Source organism: Trichomonas vaginalis, chromosome I, assembly GCF_026262505.1.
Source record: "Trichomonas vaginalis G3 chromosome I, whole genome shotgun sequence".
NCBI classification, from domain to species: domain Eukaryota; phylum Parabasalia; order Trichomonadida; family Trichomonadidae; genus Trichomonas; species Trichomonas vaginalis.
In genome coordinates, this window is record NC_067203.1 from 24,949,247 (window position 1) to 24,964,799 (window position 15,553).

Sequence of the window (15,553 nt, forward strand, 5' to 3'; positions counted from 1 at the left end):
CCATAGGTTTGTCAAATTATATTTGTACATGCCATCTGCGATAAATCGCATGCCTATTTCTAGACATAGTTCTTTTACTGCTTGAATAAATATTAGCGTTTGTTTACTATACTATTTTTACAATGAAGTGATTCTCTTAGGAGAAATGAGATAAAATGTTAACAGCCTTCGAAAGTTTTGTTACAGGCGTGTAGAATTATAAGAGTAACGAAAAAAGATGATTTATTATGATATTAATATTTTCGATGTCGTGTAGAAATCAGAATTTGAATGAAGAATAATCGTTTGAAAGAGATTTGATTTTTTTGTCAATTTTTTTTTCTTTCGATTTTTTTTTATTAGATGGATAACCTCTCAAATGCCTATTCATTTGAGAACCATCCAATTATACAGACCGTCAAATTGAAACCTCCTGAGATTCCTCAGAATACTGATTTCCTTTTTGATGTTTTAGTATATCATCACAAGATAATCCCGTCAGATAACGACCTCATTACGATGTACAAGCAGTTCCGCAATAAAGACAAAATAGAAACGATCTTATCTCCGTTAAAACTCGATTTCGTCTTCAATCCTTTATGTCTTAACAGATTGATAGCAAAAAAAGAGTGTACTCAAATTGCAATGTATTACATTCTTCATTCGGCAGTCGCTTATATTATTTCTCTTGAAAATTCATTTGATTTTGATGGATTTTTGGTTGTATTATCAGCTTTACGAATGATTTCTGTGCACCCTTATTGCAAATTAGCGCCACTGATGTTCTCTTACGTTATTTTTTCCTCAGTTAAATACACTGACAAAATAAATGTCGATTTATTGATGGATCAGCTGGTAGAAATGACATCAAAGTGCTCGAAACCACCACAACAGTTAATATCTGCGCTACTCTTTATGGTATTCTCAATTAATTACAATGGAAAACTTGATACAAAATCCGAAACAATAATTTCGTTCATTACTGAAATAATTCAGACATCACCGGATTCAATTAACGAGATGCATGCATCAGCGATATTTGAAAGGTGCTTTGACGATCTCAGACTTTTAAATTTAAATTCATTTACATTTATTCACAAAATCGCTACAAAACTACCATGGAACAGCGTCGAATTATTCTTTACAGACATTGCATTCTTCGTTGCGTCATATATCCATCAACATAACGAAAAATTTATTGAAAAACTAAGACCGATTGATTCGAGGAAGCTTTCTTACCAACCACCAGAGAGGACACATTCATTACAGCCAGGATCAATGGATGATTCCTTAGTTTTGGCAGATTCCAAAAAATCTTTTCCAATAAACTCAATACAAGTTTCTGGATCATTAACTTCATCTGAAAACAAAGAATTACAACAAAATGAGTCTACAGGCAAGAAATATGACAATCCTTCCGTATTTAGAAATTCAAATATTAAATTTATCCAAATTCCTGAGACATACAAACTGAAATCCAAAGAAATATCAATGATAATGCAATATTTACCTGATAAATCACCATTCAGTTCCGAAATTCCGAAGTTTTCTCAACTTTTTAATTTATCTCAGTTATTTCAACTTCCTCCGTCATTCATTGACGTTGAAAGAAGGATTGCCTACATCGTGAGAATCGCACAATCATTTGAAAAGGCTCAGAACATCATTATTGACTCATTTATGAATTTATTAAGGAACAAATTCGACCTGGACATCGCTTTTGCATATATAATTTTACTTTCCAAGCTCAAACAAGTTCCAAACTGTACAGAACTCTACGATTTAATCAAGAAAAGAGTTTTTGATCCAAGAATTACGATTTTTGATGCACAAAAAGCGTTTATTCCTTTACTTCAGATGAGAATGATATCATATAAAGTGTTATACAACTCAGATGACTTCGAAATTTCGAATTTTGTCGGTGATTTTATTTCATATCCAAAAATGATTTCTGAAATCATTGTTATTTTGAAAGAACTCTATCACCAAAAGAATATTCCGCCAAAAGTCATTGATAATTTGTCTCTAATCTTCTCAAAAATTGTTCCAATTTACATGAACGCATTTCGCAACGGAGAAGAAGCGATGACAGCACCTGTTTTGCAAGTAATCTTTGATTTCATGATCGATTTATTACAAAACGATTCGATTGGATCAAGTTTTCTCAATAGAGATATATTTCTTTCATTATTAATGTCATTAATCTTCGATAAGGCCATAAGGAAACCGATATTAACAATAATAGTCAGAATATTATCAAAAGACGTCTCAAATTCCTGTTTATTCAATTTTAGTGCGATATCATCTGGAATCATGAAATGTTTTCCAAGTTCTCAATCAAAGAAAGCACTAAACTTGATATCAGACCTTCTCTTAGCCATTTCGGACATTATTGATTCAAAACCAGACACAATTGATTTATTTAATAATATTATTGAAGATATCAAATCGATTTTGATGTTTTCATTGGAGCAAGAGTTCACAATTGCCTGTCTCATATCTATTGTCAACTTCTTTAACTCCGTTTCCAAGAAATACTGGTTAAACAACGCAGAAAGAAAATTGTTAAGTGATTCAATACTTAAATTGGCCGGCCAATCAAACAAAGAACTTTTTGACTCAATGTTTTCATTAATCATTGGAAAACGTAATAATTTATCAAGAGATAATTATATTTATAATACGAGATATTTAGTCACTTTTTATATCGTTTACGGTTTGAAAGCGGTTTTGACATTTGAAGAATTATCAAAATTTGCATATTTTAATTTGTACCAATTACATTTAGGACAAATTGATTTGCAAATTTTGAATAATTGGGAACAAAACGGTTTTGTAAACTCCAATGAGAAAAACTTGTTTGAAGAAATTGCAAAAATTTCGTCTTCAATGAAAGTTGTCAATACAACGATTTCTTTGATGTGTCCGATAAGAAAAGACGATAACTCTACAAAAATGTCAAAAAATATTGTAAACATTGTTGACATTTTAGAGAAATTGTTTGTATCTAAACTGGACAACCCTGTTTGTTCAATTCCATTAATTAATCATAAGAATTTGATTTCAATTAAACCGCCAAAAATCATGTCAAATAATGAATCAAATTTGACATTTCTTTTTTGGCTGATTTATGACAAAGGAAGTGAATCATCGAATTTGATTAAGATAATACAAGGACAAAAATATTTACAGATGACAATGGAAAAGAATGAAATGACAGTTAGTTATGGAGAGTTACAAATCAGATTCAAAATGACAACAATGATGCCGAATGTTTGGACATTATTATCTGTTACTTTTACTAATAATGGAATTGAATTTGATTGCAACAAGAAACACCAGGAATTCTCTTTTCCTTTCAACATAAAGAAGAGTGATGAAATAATCATTGGTTTCCAGGGAGAAACTAACAATCATCCAAGTAGATTAGGTCCATTCTCTATTGTTTCTAATATAACTAAAAATGATATAGAAACAATAAAGAAAATTGGTCCTCACTCTCATTCTTTAGAAAACACTTTAGTAAGTGTTGGAATTGAATGTCAGGAACATGTTGTTAAACTGGAAATAAACAACGTAAAGAATGAGTTTTCCGTGTTATTGAAAACTACTTCGATTCCTGCTGTTCTTGGTTTCACTGACATTTTAATCAGATATTTTACTTCTCAAGTTTTGGTTCCAATTTTCGCTCAATTTTTACTAAAAAGTGACAAAAACGATAAATCTATCAAAACTAAACAAATTGTCACTGAAGAAACTAACAAAGAACAAAGTACTAAAACTGAAGAAAAATTGGAAAATAAAGAAAATTCTTCTAATGAAAAAGTGACAAAAATTGAAGTTGAAAATAAAGAACAAATAAATACAAATGAAATTGGAAATTCTTCTAATGAAAAAGTGACAAAAATTGAAGTTGAAAATAAAGAACAAATAAATACAAATGAAATTGGAAATTCTTCTAATGAAAAAGTGACAAAAATTGAAGTTGAAAATAAAGAACAAATAAATACAAATGAAATTGGAAATTCTTCTAATGAAAAAGTAACAAAAATTGAAGAAACAAAAGAAGAAAAATCAAATGAATCAAATGAAGAAACTATTAAAAATTCTAAAGATGAAAATCCTGAAAAATCTCCAAATGAAAATTATTCCAAGAATGAAACAGTTGTCGATCAAAAGGATGAAAAGTCAAATGAAAATGAAACTAAGAATGCAGTAAGTGAAGGAAATGTTTGTGATCAAAAAGAAGAAACTAACAATAGTTCAAAGAATGAAACTAATAATTCCAATGCTGATAATAATACAAAGAATGAAAATAAAGATCAAATGAAAGTAAAGAGTGTGAAAATTGAAGTTACAAATGTTAGTAAGAAAGAAGTTGATTTGAATGCAGAAGATGATATGAAGAGTGATGGAGAGTTATATGAATTAATAAGGTCAGAATCGAATTCAAACATTGAAACATCAGATATTTTGTTGAAAACAATTTCTTTGTTTAGAATTTTATTTACTGTTTCAAGACGAACAGAAAGATTCTTTGTAGACGAAAAATGTTGGCAAATCATTTCATATTTAATATCCAATTACCAACATTTACTCACAGAATCATCATTCAACGCCTTCTACGACATTTTCCTTCATTCAACACTTATTGAATTCAAAGAAGATATTTTAAGACACATTTTGTTGAATCCAGAAATTTGGATCAAATCAAGTACTGATGTTTTAGTTCGTGTAACATTCCATTGGTTCAACACTATTCTTCCTTTGGAGAATTCAATAAGATTAAGTTTCTCTTTGTATTACGGATTATTTATCAAAACTTTGTGGTCAAATGATTTAGACAAAAGTGAAGCGATTGATTTAATAAGAACTCATGCAATTCAATCATTGATACAATTGGGAATTTCTTCATTCACTCAAAGAGATTTCACTCTTTTGTTTAATACGGTTTTGACAACAAATAACGATAAAATAATCGTCAGCAGTCTTGAAATTATTCAAGGTTTGTGTTTGTCGAAAACGAAATGTCTGAATAACATTGATAACGAGACATGGAAGAGATTTCCAAAGATATTGGAGTTGACGAAGAATTCAAATGAAAATGTTATTTTGGCGTTGATCAAAACTTTTTGTGCTTTGAATGATTGCGGAATATTTACTTACAAAATTTTCAATGTGTTCATTGAAATTTTCAATATTTTGGTCGGCCAACAATATCATACTCATGTTTTTCTTACGAGCCTTTGTAAGTTGTCCGAATCTAAACCAGAATTACTACAATTAGTTTTCTCAACGATGACTTACAATCCATTGTTAATTCCAAGTTTAATCAAGAGCGGTTTGACACCGTCAAATTCTTTTTGTGTGAACAAAGCATGGTCATTTTGGCCTTTGATATGTACAGTTATTAATCCTGATGAACTGAATTTGAGGTTCATTTTCAATTTCATTTTGAGCTGCAGTTCGAAAGATTGGACAACAATTTTCTTGATTTTGACAATGATTTCAAACGATAACGATATAATAAGGTTATTTTTATTTGAAGCCTTGACAAAAACTCGTCAGTGCATACATACGTTTTCTGATAACCAAATTAATGATTTGATTAATTTCTCTTTGTATTTCATCTTCTACAAGACACATGAAAATAATTTTTTCCATGTTTCAAGAGCAAAAAACAAACCTCCTGTTTCTCCGGATAAAAAGAGCAAAGTCAAGAATTTGATGGAAAAATTGAATGCTAGTTTACAACCGTCAAAACCACATTACGGTTTGGATATTGACTTCGATGAAGAAGGCAAATTATTGTGGAAAGATAATTCCATTGCAGAATTAATTTTGGAAATTTTGAACATTTCACAAAACAAAAATTTTGATTCTGCAGCAGCGATTTTGGCTTCATTTTTGACTTATCACAAAAAAGAAGCATCTAAGAAGACAATATTAGAGTTTTTGGAGCACCATTCGCCAAGTAATTCATCAAAGAACATGCTTAGATACAATCTTTATAAGAATTACAATTTCACTGTTGAAGATTATTATGACAAAAGTTTGTTGGATGCAATTCCTGAATTTTTGTCACTTTTTGAACCTAAAAAAGACTATTTCATAATAGAAACTACCATTATTGCGAAGTTCATTGTGAAATACATGTCCCAGTGTCAAAACAAACTTCTTAAATACCAAAATCTTGAATCTGACACTTTACAAAACCGCCAAAGAAAACAACATCAATTTAATTTAGAAGACATGATAGAAAGGATTGAAATGACTCACAAGAACTCACAAGACGGCTGGAGAATGTTCTGGTCCAGACAAACAAGGAATTGCGCTCCTTGGCACAAATCAATTCCTTATTCCGACAACCAAATTTATTATAAACTTGATCAGACGATAACCAGTCACTTTTGTCCGATGAAATTGAAAGTTAACAAGAATTTTGATGACCACAAAGAAGCCAGTTACGCGAGAGACTCCGGAAGTCAAACAAAAGCTCAAGAAATGGTCAGAAAGTATTTGGAAGAAAACAGACCTGTTGAAACTTTACCACAATTGTTGAGTGTTTCTGACATGGATAACTCATCGGCAACTAATTACGACGATGAAGAAGAAGGAGTAATATTCTCAGATGACGCAGAACAAATCAAACTTCTATCAACGAAAAACGTCAAATTCACAATCAAAGCAAAATTCATCTCAATATCTAACAAAGATAAAAAAGATACTGTTTTCATTCAATCTGAAAAAGTGACAATGGTACTTTTAAGATTGTTTTCGATGCATCCAACAGGATTAGAAGTATTCACAGAAAATGGAGAAGGTTATTTAATCCATTTATTGAATTCCGACGGTTTGACAGTTCTCAAAATTTTGTCAAAAGTCAAAAACTATCAAAAAGCACGAATTCAAACTGTTTTGTACAAAGATTTCGTGAATCAATTTGATTTCACGACGAAATGGCAAAACGGGGAGATTTCTAATTTCGAATATTTGATGTTTTTGAATGTTATAAGTGGCCGATCATTTAATGATTCGTCAATGTATCCTGTTTTTCCATGGGTTGTCACGGAATACAACTGTGAAGACATAAAAGATTGCCAGTACAGAGACATGTCGAAACCAATTGGTTGGTACGGAGAAAATCGAAGAAAAGAGATAATCACGAGAATGAAAGACATGGAAAGTTTCGGAGAACCTGTTTTCATGTATTCTTCGTGTTATTCAACACCTTTGACTGTTTTCTTGTATAACTTGAGAATGGAACCTTTCGCAACTTTGCACATCCGCATGCAAAGCGGAAAATTCGACCACAGTCCTCGACTGTTTAACTCTGTAAATGACGCGTTTAGAATGATTATGAATCATATAAACGATTACAGAGAATTGATTCCTGAATTCTTTTATAACCCTGCGATATTTGAGAATAGAAATAACTTCGATCTCGGAACAGTTTCCGGAAGAAGTTGTTCAAATGTTGTTCTTCCGAAATGGGCAAAGAATCCTCTTGAATTCGTTTATCTCCACAGGAAATGTCTCGAAAACGTTTCGAATCTTGAAAAATGGATTGATTTGATTTGGGGAATCGACTCAAGAGGACAAAACGCTCTTGATAAGTTCAATCTCTTCGATCCTCACATGTATGATGAGATCTGGAATAACCCTGACAATCTAAAGGATCCGTTGAAATCAATGATTGAAGCAACAATGACAAATTGCGGCCAAATTCCTCCTCAAATTTTCACTTCACCTCATCAGACCAAAGTCAAAAATACTAATCAAATTGTAGTTAAAAAGCGAGTGATTAATTTGCAAGTGAATGGAATAATTGGTAGCGAAATTGATTATCGAAATCAAACTGTTTACATGATATCCCAAAAAGGCCAAATAATTCAAGTTTCGATGACTGGCGGCCAACCATCAGTCAAAGGCAAAATTGATCCAGAAATCATCACTAAAAGGAAAGGAACAATCACTTGTTTGATGAAACATTTCTTGCTCATTGCAACAAATGTAAGTTACGTGAATTGTTTCGATGTAAACAAATTAGAACTGAAGGAATTTTCATCACATTACGGAACAGTCAGTTGTTTGTCATCTGATGGAAATATATTTACTTCAGGGGGTGTCGATACTTCTATCAAAGTCATGGATTCTAATTTCCAGACTTTGTTTACTTTCGTCACTCATTCTGATGAAGTAACTTCAGTTTTTACTTCTCAAATCTTCAAAACAATTATAGCAACAACACACGATGGAAGAGTTTTCTTTGTTGATTTGAGGAGACAAGATGTTTATAGAGAAATAACAATTGAAAATGGATTCCCAAGGAATGTTGTTGTCACTCCTGGATGGGGTTTCGTTGTTGTTTATTTCACAAAGAATGAAAATGCTGTTGAAAATTCTTATATTTCTGTTTATAGTATCAATGCGGAATTAATAAGAACTTTCAAGATTCCAGGAACATTAACAGCAATGACTTCATTCGAAAGCTCGTCTGGTTTCGATTACGTTTTGTTTGGATTAGAAAAAGGAACAGTTTACGGATTCGAAGCCTTCTTTGGATCTACAGAAAAATTAGTTAAAATTGAAGATATACAAGAACCTATTGCTTCATTGGCACATAATCAGAAACTTCATGAAATATGCGCTGTTTCTGCACTAGGAAATGTTTATTTATTCGGAGATCAACAAATCTACAGAAATTAAATTTGTAAAGTATTTTTTTTATATTAATAAATTAGTTAAAATTAAGGATGTCGTTTTGTCCCCCAGGGGGAATATTGCGTCCCCCACTTGGGGGACGCTGGGGGACAAAAATTGAGGAACTTTGTTTGATGGAGTCAGAGTATATTTGTAAAGTGTCAAAATAATAATTGATTAATAAAGTTCAAGTATTATAATAGATACAGCATTTTGTTAATATTCAAAATATATTTATTTGGCTTTCATTGAGTTTTCATGTGTTTTCAGCGATTTGAAAATTTAAATTTGCTAAATTTTTTGCTATAGATGCTTTTTAATGGACTATTTTTGTTTTTAATTAATGGGAGTAGATTAATCAATAATAAAATCCCTATCGAAATTCTATCATCAAGCGTCACTTTTTGTTCTCCAGTCCCCACCCATGGGGTGGGGGCCAAAAATCCATTCAATTTTGAATGTCCCCCAGTCCCCCATGGGTGGGGAAAAAAGTGACTCCCCATATAGGCATGCATATTTTTATACAATTATATTTATGTTTTGATAACAATATAATTCAACCCATTAAAATGGAGATGAGGCTAAGATTTTCAAAAATCATTTCTCGATTTTAACTAAAAACATTTGGTACCCATATAAATGCATCAGATATTAGGAGGTTAGTTGTATTTAACTTATAATTATCCATAATTTTTTCATATTTTTAATTTTTTTTAATCCTTTGGAACAATGATATAAAATCCCTCTATTTATGTATATTAGCAATCTTAAATAATATTTTGGAACCTAAGAATAAATACTTGTATTCTTTGGCTAACAATTATGACAATTTACAAAAATATTTGACACTTTACATGTCCCCCAGAGTTCCAAAATTATTTGGTCGGGTCCCCAATTGTCCCCCAAGCGACATCCTTAAGTTAAAATTTATAAGCTCCATTTTTAAATAAATTTTAAAAATCGAGCATTGAAAAGTGTGATGAGACTTGATTTTACTACTCTGTTGCCGAAATCACAAACTCACTCTTCGACCTCATGTACGCTAAGCGCGCCTTCGTTCACAGAATTCCCAGAAGCTCGTGAAGACCTTGCCCTCCTCGAGAAGGACTACGAATAAGTCGCTGCTGATTCAGTCGAAGGTGGCGATGAGGAAGAAGATGGTGGCGAAATGTAAATTCGCTCATTCCTAAAACATTATTATTAATGTTCGTAATTCGATATATTTTTCTCATGATCTTAGATTTCAAGTCATAATCTTAAAATTATTCAGATCCATGTTCATTCATATTGGATGAATAATTCTAATTTTTGCTAAGCATAGTCATGTTGTAACTATGTTGACTTATTATAATGGTCTGACTATTATTACCTTAAAATTATGAAATTTGAGCTTGAGAATGGAGAAAAAGAAGGTAAAGAAAAAAAAATAAAGGAACCGAGAAAATTTGGTACTTATCTAGCCTCCTATCATAGTAAAACTCACTCAAATAAGATGATTATGAATTCTCTATCTTGCCTTTAAAATGTATCAGAATAGGGTTGTATATGACTTAGCTTAGAATGGTATCAACAATTATGTTTTTACCCCTTATGAGATAAATTTAACTGCCGGAAAATGGAAAATTGAGTGCTGGGGTGCTAGTGGTAGTAGTTATGATAATTATGGTTACGGTCTTGGCAGCTATACTAGTGGTATTTTATCACTCGAAAGAAATTTAACACTATATGTTCATGTTGGAGCACAAGGCGGAAAACCACAGCTGTTTATGGCGGGGGTGGCTCAGGACAAATAGGAGGTGGTGGTGCCTCCGATGTTAGATTGAATCCAGGACCATATTTTGATGAAGATGGATTGAAAAGCCGAATTATGGTGGCCGCTGGTGGTGGGGGATACGATTATGAATTTAGTGGTACTCCAGCTGGTTCTGGTGGCGGCTTGAAAGGTTTTGATGGCGATGGAAAGGGAGGAAACCAAACCTCTGGAGGTGATGGTTTATATAAGGGTTTTTTTGGTCTAGGAGGTGGAAATGGAGAGAGAGTGCATGCTTACGGCACTCCTGATGGAAATGCAGGGGGTGGCGGGGGCTATTTTGGAGGAGGGACTTCAGACTTTTTTTGGAAAGGCTCAGCCGGCGGTGGAAGTTCATACATAAGCGGTTACCCAGGATGTATTTCTGTTGATAAAGATTATACTCAGAATAATCCTAAATTTTCTACTGCAGAAGATCCTTCGATCCATTATTCGGGAATAAAATTTGAGAATCCAATGATTATTGATGGGAAAAGTCCTATGCCTGTTCCGAGTCTTAACAAATCAATTCCAGAGTATGGCCATATAGGAAATGGACACGTAATCATATCCACAGCTGAAAAATATGATTATCCATATTTCTCTCGAATTACTGCCATACCTTACAAAGTTAAATGTTCAATTCCATTGAAAATTGGACGCAATTTTGATATTTTCTTCACACTATCTATTGTGTACTTGTCTCTTGGATAAAAATCACACCTATATCACTGGTCGTTTTTGTTGATAACTTCGATAAATAAAGACTTTTTCAAGTGCATTTGACCTGAAGAAAACATAATCCTTTAATAAAATAACAGAGTCTGGAATGGTTACGTATTTAAGATAAACAAGATTAAAGAAGCGTGCATGCGATAAAGTTTCTGTTTCTTTTGGAACAATAAAAAATGATTGGTTTTTTGACGCCGGATAATGTATCAAACTTTTCATATCTTAGGTATACAAAACACCGGCAATAGAACAAAAATATATGTTTGCAGGATCAACATCAATATGTGATAGTTTATAGCTTCCATGAAACGGATTTCCAGGAAAAAGATAATTCACATTTACGGGAATTCTTATATACTCATCATTAATGCGTAATAATGAAGAAGGAAAGGTGATGTTTTTTAAATTGTTGAACTCTTCAAAATATCTTTTTGGAATAATCGTGAAGCCTTCGTTTATAGTTATTTCAACATAATTTGCATAGACCATATCATCTGGAAATGAAACTGTTTGGTTATCAATATACTCTAATAAAAGGGAAAAAAAATAGCAAAAATTCACTTATAAAAACCTTAAAGCTTCCATTCTAGTGATTCAATTTATCTAACAAACGACTAAGTCAATTAAAAGAATAATTTTTTATTTTTTATGATTGTTGCAGCACCATACATAGTAATTAGCGTATTTGGGACAATCGCAGTTGCTCTATATATGGCTGGATGCATTGTTGATGGCCTATGGTGGTCATTTTTCACAATTTTTTCGCAATTTTTATGTCGATTTTTGGAATTTCACTGTCATATAAGTTAAATATAGATTATTTGGAAAGAAAAATAGGATGTGATCCATTTACTGCAGATGCTGTCGTATTTTACTTATTACTTTCAATATCTTCATCCGTTGCATTCCCAATTGTTCTATATCATGTTACTCTCATCAGTTCTACATGCTTTTGGTTAAATATCGCAGGAGATATTTCTGCTTTCATAGGTTTTAATTGTTTTATTGTGTTATATAATCGATTATACAGTGATGAAATATGAAGCACATCAATTCTAAGAATATTTATTATTAGTTCTGTTGTAAACAGAAATTCATCAAAAGTGACACCTCAGAAAAGCTAAAATATTGAATTTTTGGAACTTTTGATAGAGCACGTTTTTAAATATTAATTAAAGTAAATGTATATGTTGTAAAGATTCTTTTTAATAAAAAAATAAAATTTTGAAGAAGAACACAAAATCTTCTGAAAAATAATATCACATAAACTCATATTATTTTCTAATATATAACTATTTTATATAAAAATCAAATTCAATGATCTTAAAAGCGAAGGATAAACCTCAAAATTTACGAATATAATGAGTGGGAATATAATGCTTATCTATCATAAAACCATATGAAATATCAATTTTTGCTTTACGCCTAATTTTTGACGACAATTAGCAAAAAATGTTAAATGTTAACACTCAGTCCATTTGAATATGAAAAATAAAATTGACTTTGATTAAATGTTTTTATTTATCATGCAATTCTTCTTGCGACCAAAGATTTGAATAAAATTTCAAAAAATAAGATAGCTTAAAAAATAATATACGGTAGTGTTTACTAATAGATGAATAGTATATAAATTCTATTAAAATGGATTTGATCCAAAAAAATATACAAAATTTGATCATAAATAAAATTGTTTTAAATTACTTCTTCATTTAAATTATAACAATTATTTTTGGTTTTATATTTTTTTGGATCAAATCCATTTTAATAGAATTTATATACTATTCATCTATTAGTAAACACTACCGTATATTATTTTTTAAGCTATAGGGTGTCCAAAGGTGTGTTTAGCACAAACCTGAATACTGCGAATAGAAATAAACAAGTTACATATATATAAAGTTTATTTAAATATAATCACCATTGGATTCAATCACGCGTTCGCAGCGATCGATCCAGGCTTGAAAGACACGCTTTAAATCATCATGAGAAAATTGCTCAAATTGCTCTCTTACAAAATTTTCAAGATCATCTGGACTCGCGAATTCGCGTCCTTCAGCTCTCTTTTTTAGCGTGCCGAATAAATAAAAGTCAGAGGGTGCAATATCAGGTGAATAAATTGGGTTTGGAACAACTTTGACATTGTTTTCCACCAAGTAATTCATTACCTTATGACTTTTGTGAACTCTTGAATTATCAAAATGAATTGCAAACTTTTGTTTTTGTTGTTTGGATTTCTCAAACTCATCAGAATTGATAATTTGAGTAAGAACATTGTCAATTAGATACTGAGCATTCATCGTATTAGGTTTTTGAAGAATATCAATTGCGATGATGCCATTCACGCCCCAAAAAACCGACAACATCATCATTGGTGTGTCAATTTTTTTCTTCGGGAATGTTTGCGGATTTTCATCCTTCGGATCCACATGATTTTGGCTTCTGTTGCATATTGAAACCAAGACTCGTCCCCTGTTACTAAAAAGCGAAACTTCTTGGATTGATACGCACCCAATATAGAGAGGAGCTCTTTCGAAGATTGGACTCTAGATTTTTTTTGAACTGAATTAAGGTTGTGCGGAACCCAACGTGTATACGCTAGTTTGTAGTTCAAATAATTGTGCATATAATAACTGACTTGTACGTGGTATCTTTGTCATCTCCTCTATCCTTCTGAGTGATGCTCTTGGGTCTTCATCTAGCGCTTGAAGAATTGCTTTGATTTTTCTTTGATCCGGCGATTTTTTGTCAATTTTTATGATGGGCGCCTTTTTGTTCATGAAGTGATACATCCTAACATGATACGTTACAGTGGAATAGCTAGGAGCATCCATACCGAAGCATTTTACCAATGTCTCGTAGATTTTTTTACAGTCTTTGCATTTTTTTGCAAGAGCGAGGATGTTTTCTTTATGATTCATTAAAAAAATGAAAAAAATCCCGCCAAAATTTCCCGCGAAACCGCCTCTTGTCTCAAAATTCATTTTATATCCCGGCATGGCGCCAAAATACAACATACTCATCATATACATATATTCATATTTTTTATTATATATTTATAATCAGCATATATCTCCTTTAATAGTCTCATATAGAGCGCTGTGCTAAACGCACCTTTGGACACCCTATATCTTAAAAGGTAGTCTCACGAAAATACGTTATTTTCCCGATGCCTTGGAAGCAGCTTTGCAGGTTACCCGTAAGGTAACCAGTAGAAGTTTCTGAGCAAGGATGAAGAAGATTAAAGAGCCTTTTTATTGCAAACGCTATATTTGTAAGTGTCTTTGTAGAACTTCTCATAAATTCAAAGATTTCCAAAAACGAATTTTTCGATTTTGATATAATAAATGATATTTAAACAAATTATAGATGTGTTTGCAATTAAAAAAATCCGAGTTAACTACAATATCTTCAATTTTTGTCGTTCACTTTTTCATGTCATACTGATAGCAAGAATACTCACCCAATTTGGTTACACTTCATGATAGTTTGAAGTAAAAAAATGCCACAGTTTTTTTTATTTGATATCGTTATCTAAATTTTGTACAGAAATGAAATAAATTATAATATGAAACGTGTGTTATTATGCTTGTTGGGAAACAATCCAATACTTATGTCTGAATGAAATGATTATTTCTACGAGATTTTTCATATTCAGCTAATAATGCTATCAAAATCAAATAACAATAAAAAGTTATTTTGTACATAATGTAACTTAATCTTTAATACTATATAGAACTTCGAAATACGACTAAACGGTGCGAGTTATGCGATTAAATACCTTTTTTTCGATCGAAACTTGAAAGTGAGGATAACTCAATGGGTAGGGGTATGGGTTCGACTTTTTCTATTGGGCAACTATTTTTTTCTTTTCATTGTTTCAGCATTTTTTTATGCGATTATGCATAATTATTTGATTTCCTATATATTCAATAATAAATTTGTTCCGAACTCTTAACAAATAAATAAATTTTTAGAATATTTAAATTTATAGCTCCCTACATTAATATAAAGTGTTCGAATAGTTCATATATAGTTTCTTTAAAATAATTTGTTTCATTTTAAATTGGTTTGGCACAATGCTTGACATAACATGCACAAAGCTATGCCATTTTAAAATATGTATATCAATCAAGCCGATTAAGTCCATCCTAAACGAAAATCATCGATACTCATGAATTTATGATAGTCGTTCTTGATATAATTGCGCGTTTTAAAAAATGCTTACTTTTGAACACAGAACTTATCTATCCATATTTATCAATGAAAGTTTATAAGATGCATTAATGACAAAACCTTACTTTATCAATTATAATCTTATCGTAAATTTCAAACTACAATACTGTGGGGCAA

General features: G+C 31.5%; 2 protein-coding genes and 1 pseudogene across 3 annotated transcripts, besides 4 other annotated features; 2 read left to right on the forward strand and 1 right to left on the reverse strand.

Moving 5' to 3' along the window:
- Positions 1-342: 342 nt before the first annotated feature.
- Positions 343-9,038, forward strand: TVAGG3_1046160 (beige/BEACH-related family; the record flags this gene model as incomplete). Its single annotated transcript, XM_001584405.1, has 1 exon — positions 343-8,688. The coding sequence occupies one exon, from the start codon at positions 343-345 to the stop codon at positions 8,686-8,688; it is 8,346 nt and encodes a 2,781-aa protein (XP_001584455.1).
- A 1,062-nt stretch (positions 9,039-10,100) lies between these two features.
- TVAGG3_1046170 (glycine-rich protein family) lies at positions 10,101-11,369 on the forward strand (the record flags this gene model as incomplete). The annotated part of the gene is made up of 1 exon (XM_001584406.1): positions 10,550-11,185. The coding sequence occupies one exon, from the start codon at positions 10,550-10,552 to the stop codon at positions 11,183-11,185; it is 636 nt and encodes a 211-aa protein (XP_001584456.1).
- A 912-nt stretch (positions 11,370-12,281) lies between these two features.
- Positions 12,282-12,319: a mobile genetic element.
- A 708-nt stretch (positions 12,320-13,027) lies between these two features.
- Positions 13,028-13,055: a terminal%2Cinverted (terminal inverted repeat of Mariner transposon ID:TVAGG3_1046190).
- Positions 13,028-14,328: a mobile genetic element.
- Positions 13,108-14,232, reverse strand: TVAGG3_1046200 (annotated as a pseudogene). The gene has a single exon. A coding segment is annotated over exon 1 (1,125 nt).
- Positions 14,301-14,328: a terminal%2Cinverted (terminal inverted repeat of Mariner transposon ID:TVAGG3_1046190).
- Positions 14,329-15,553: the final 1,225 nt, after the last annotated feature.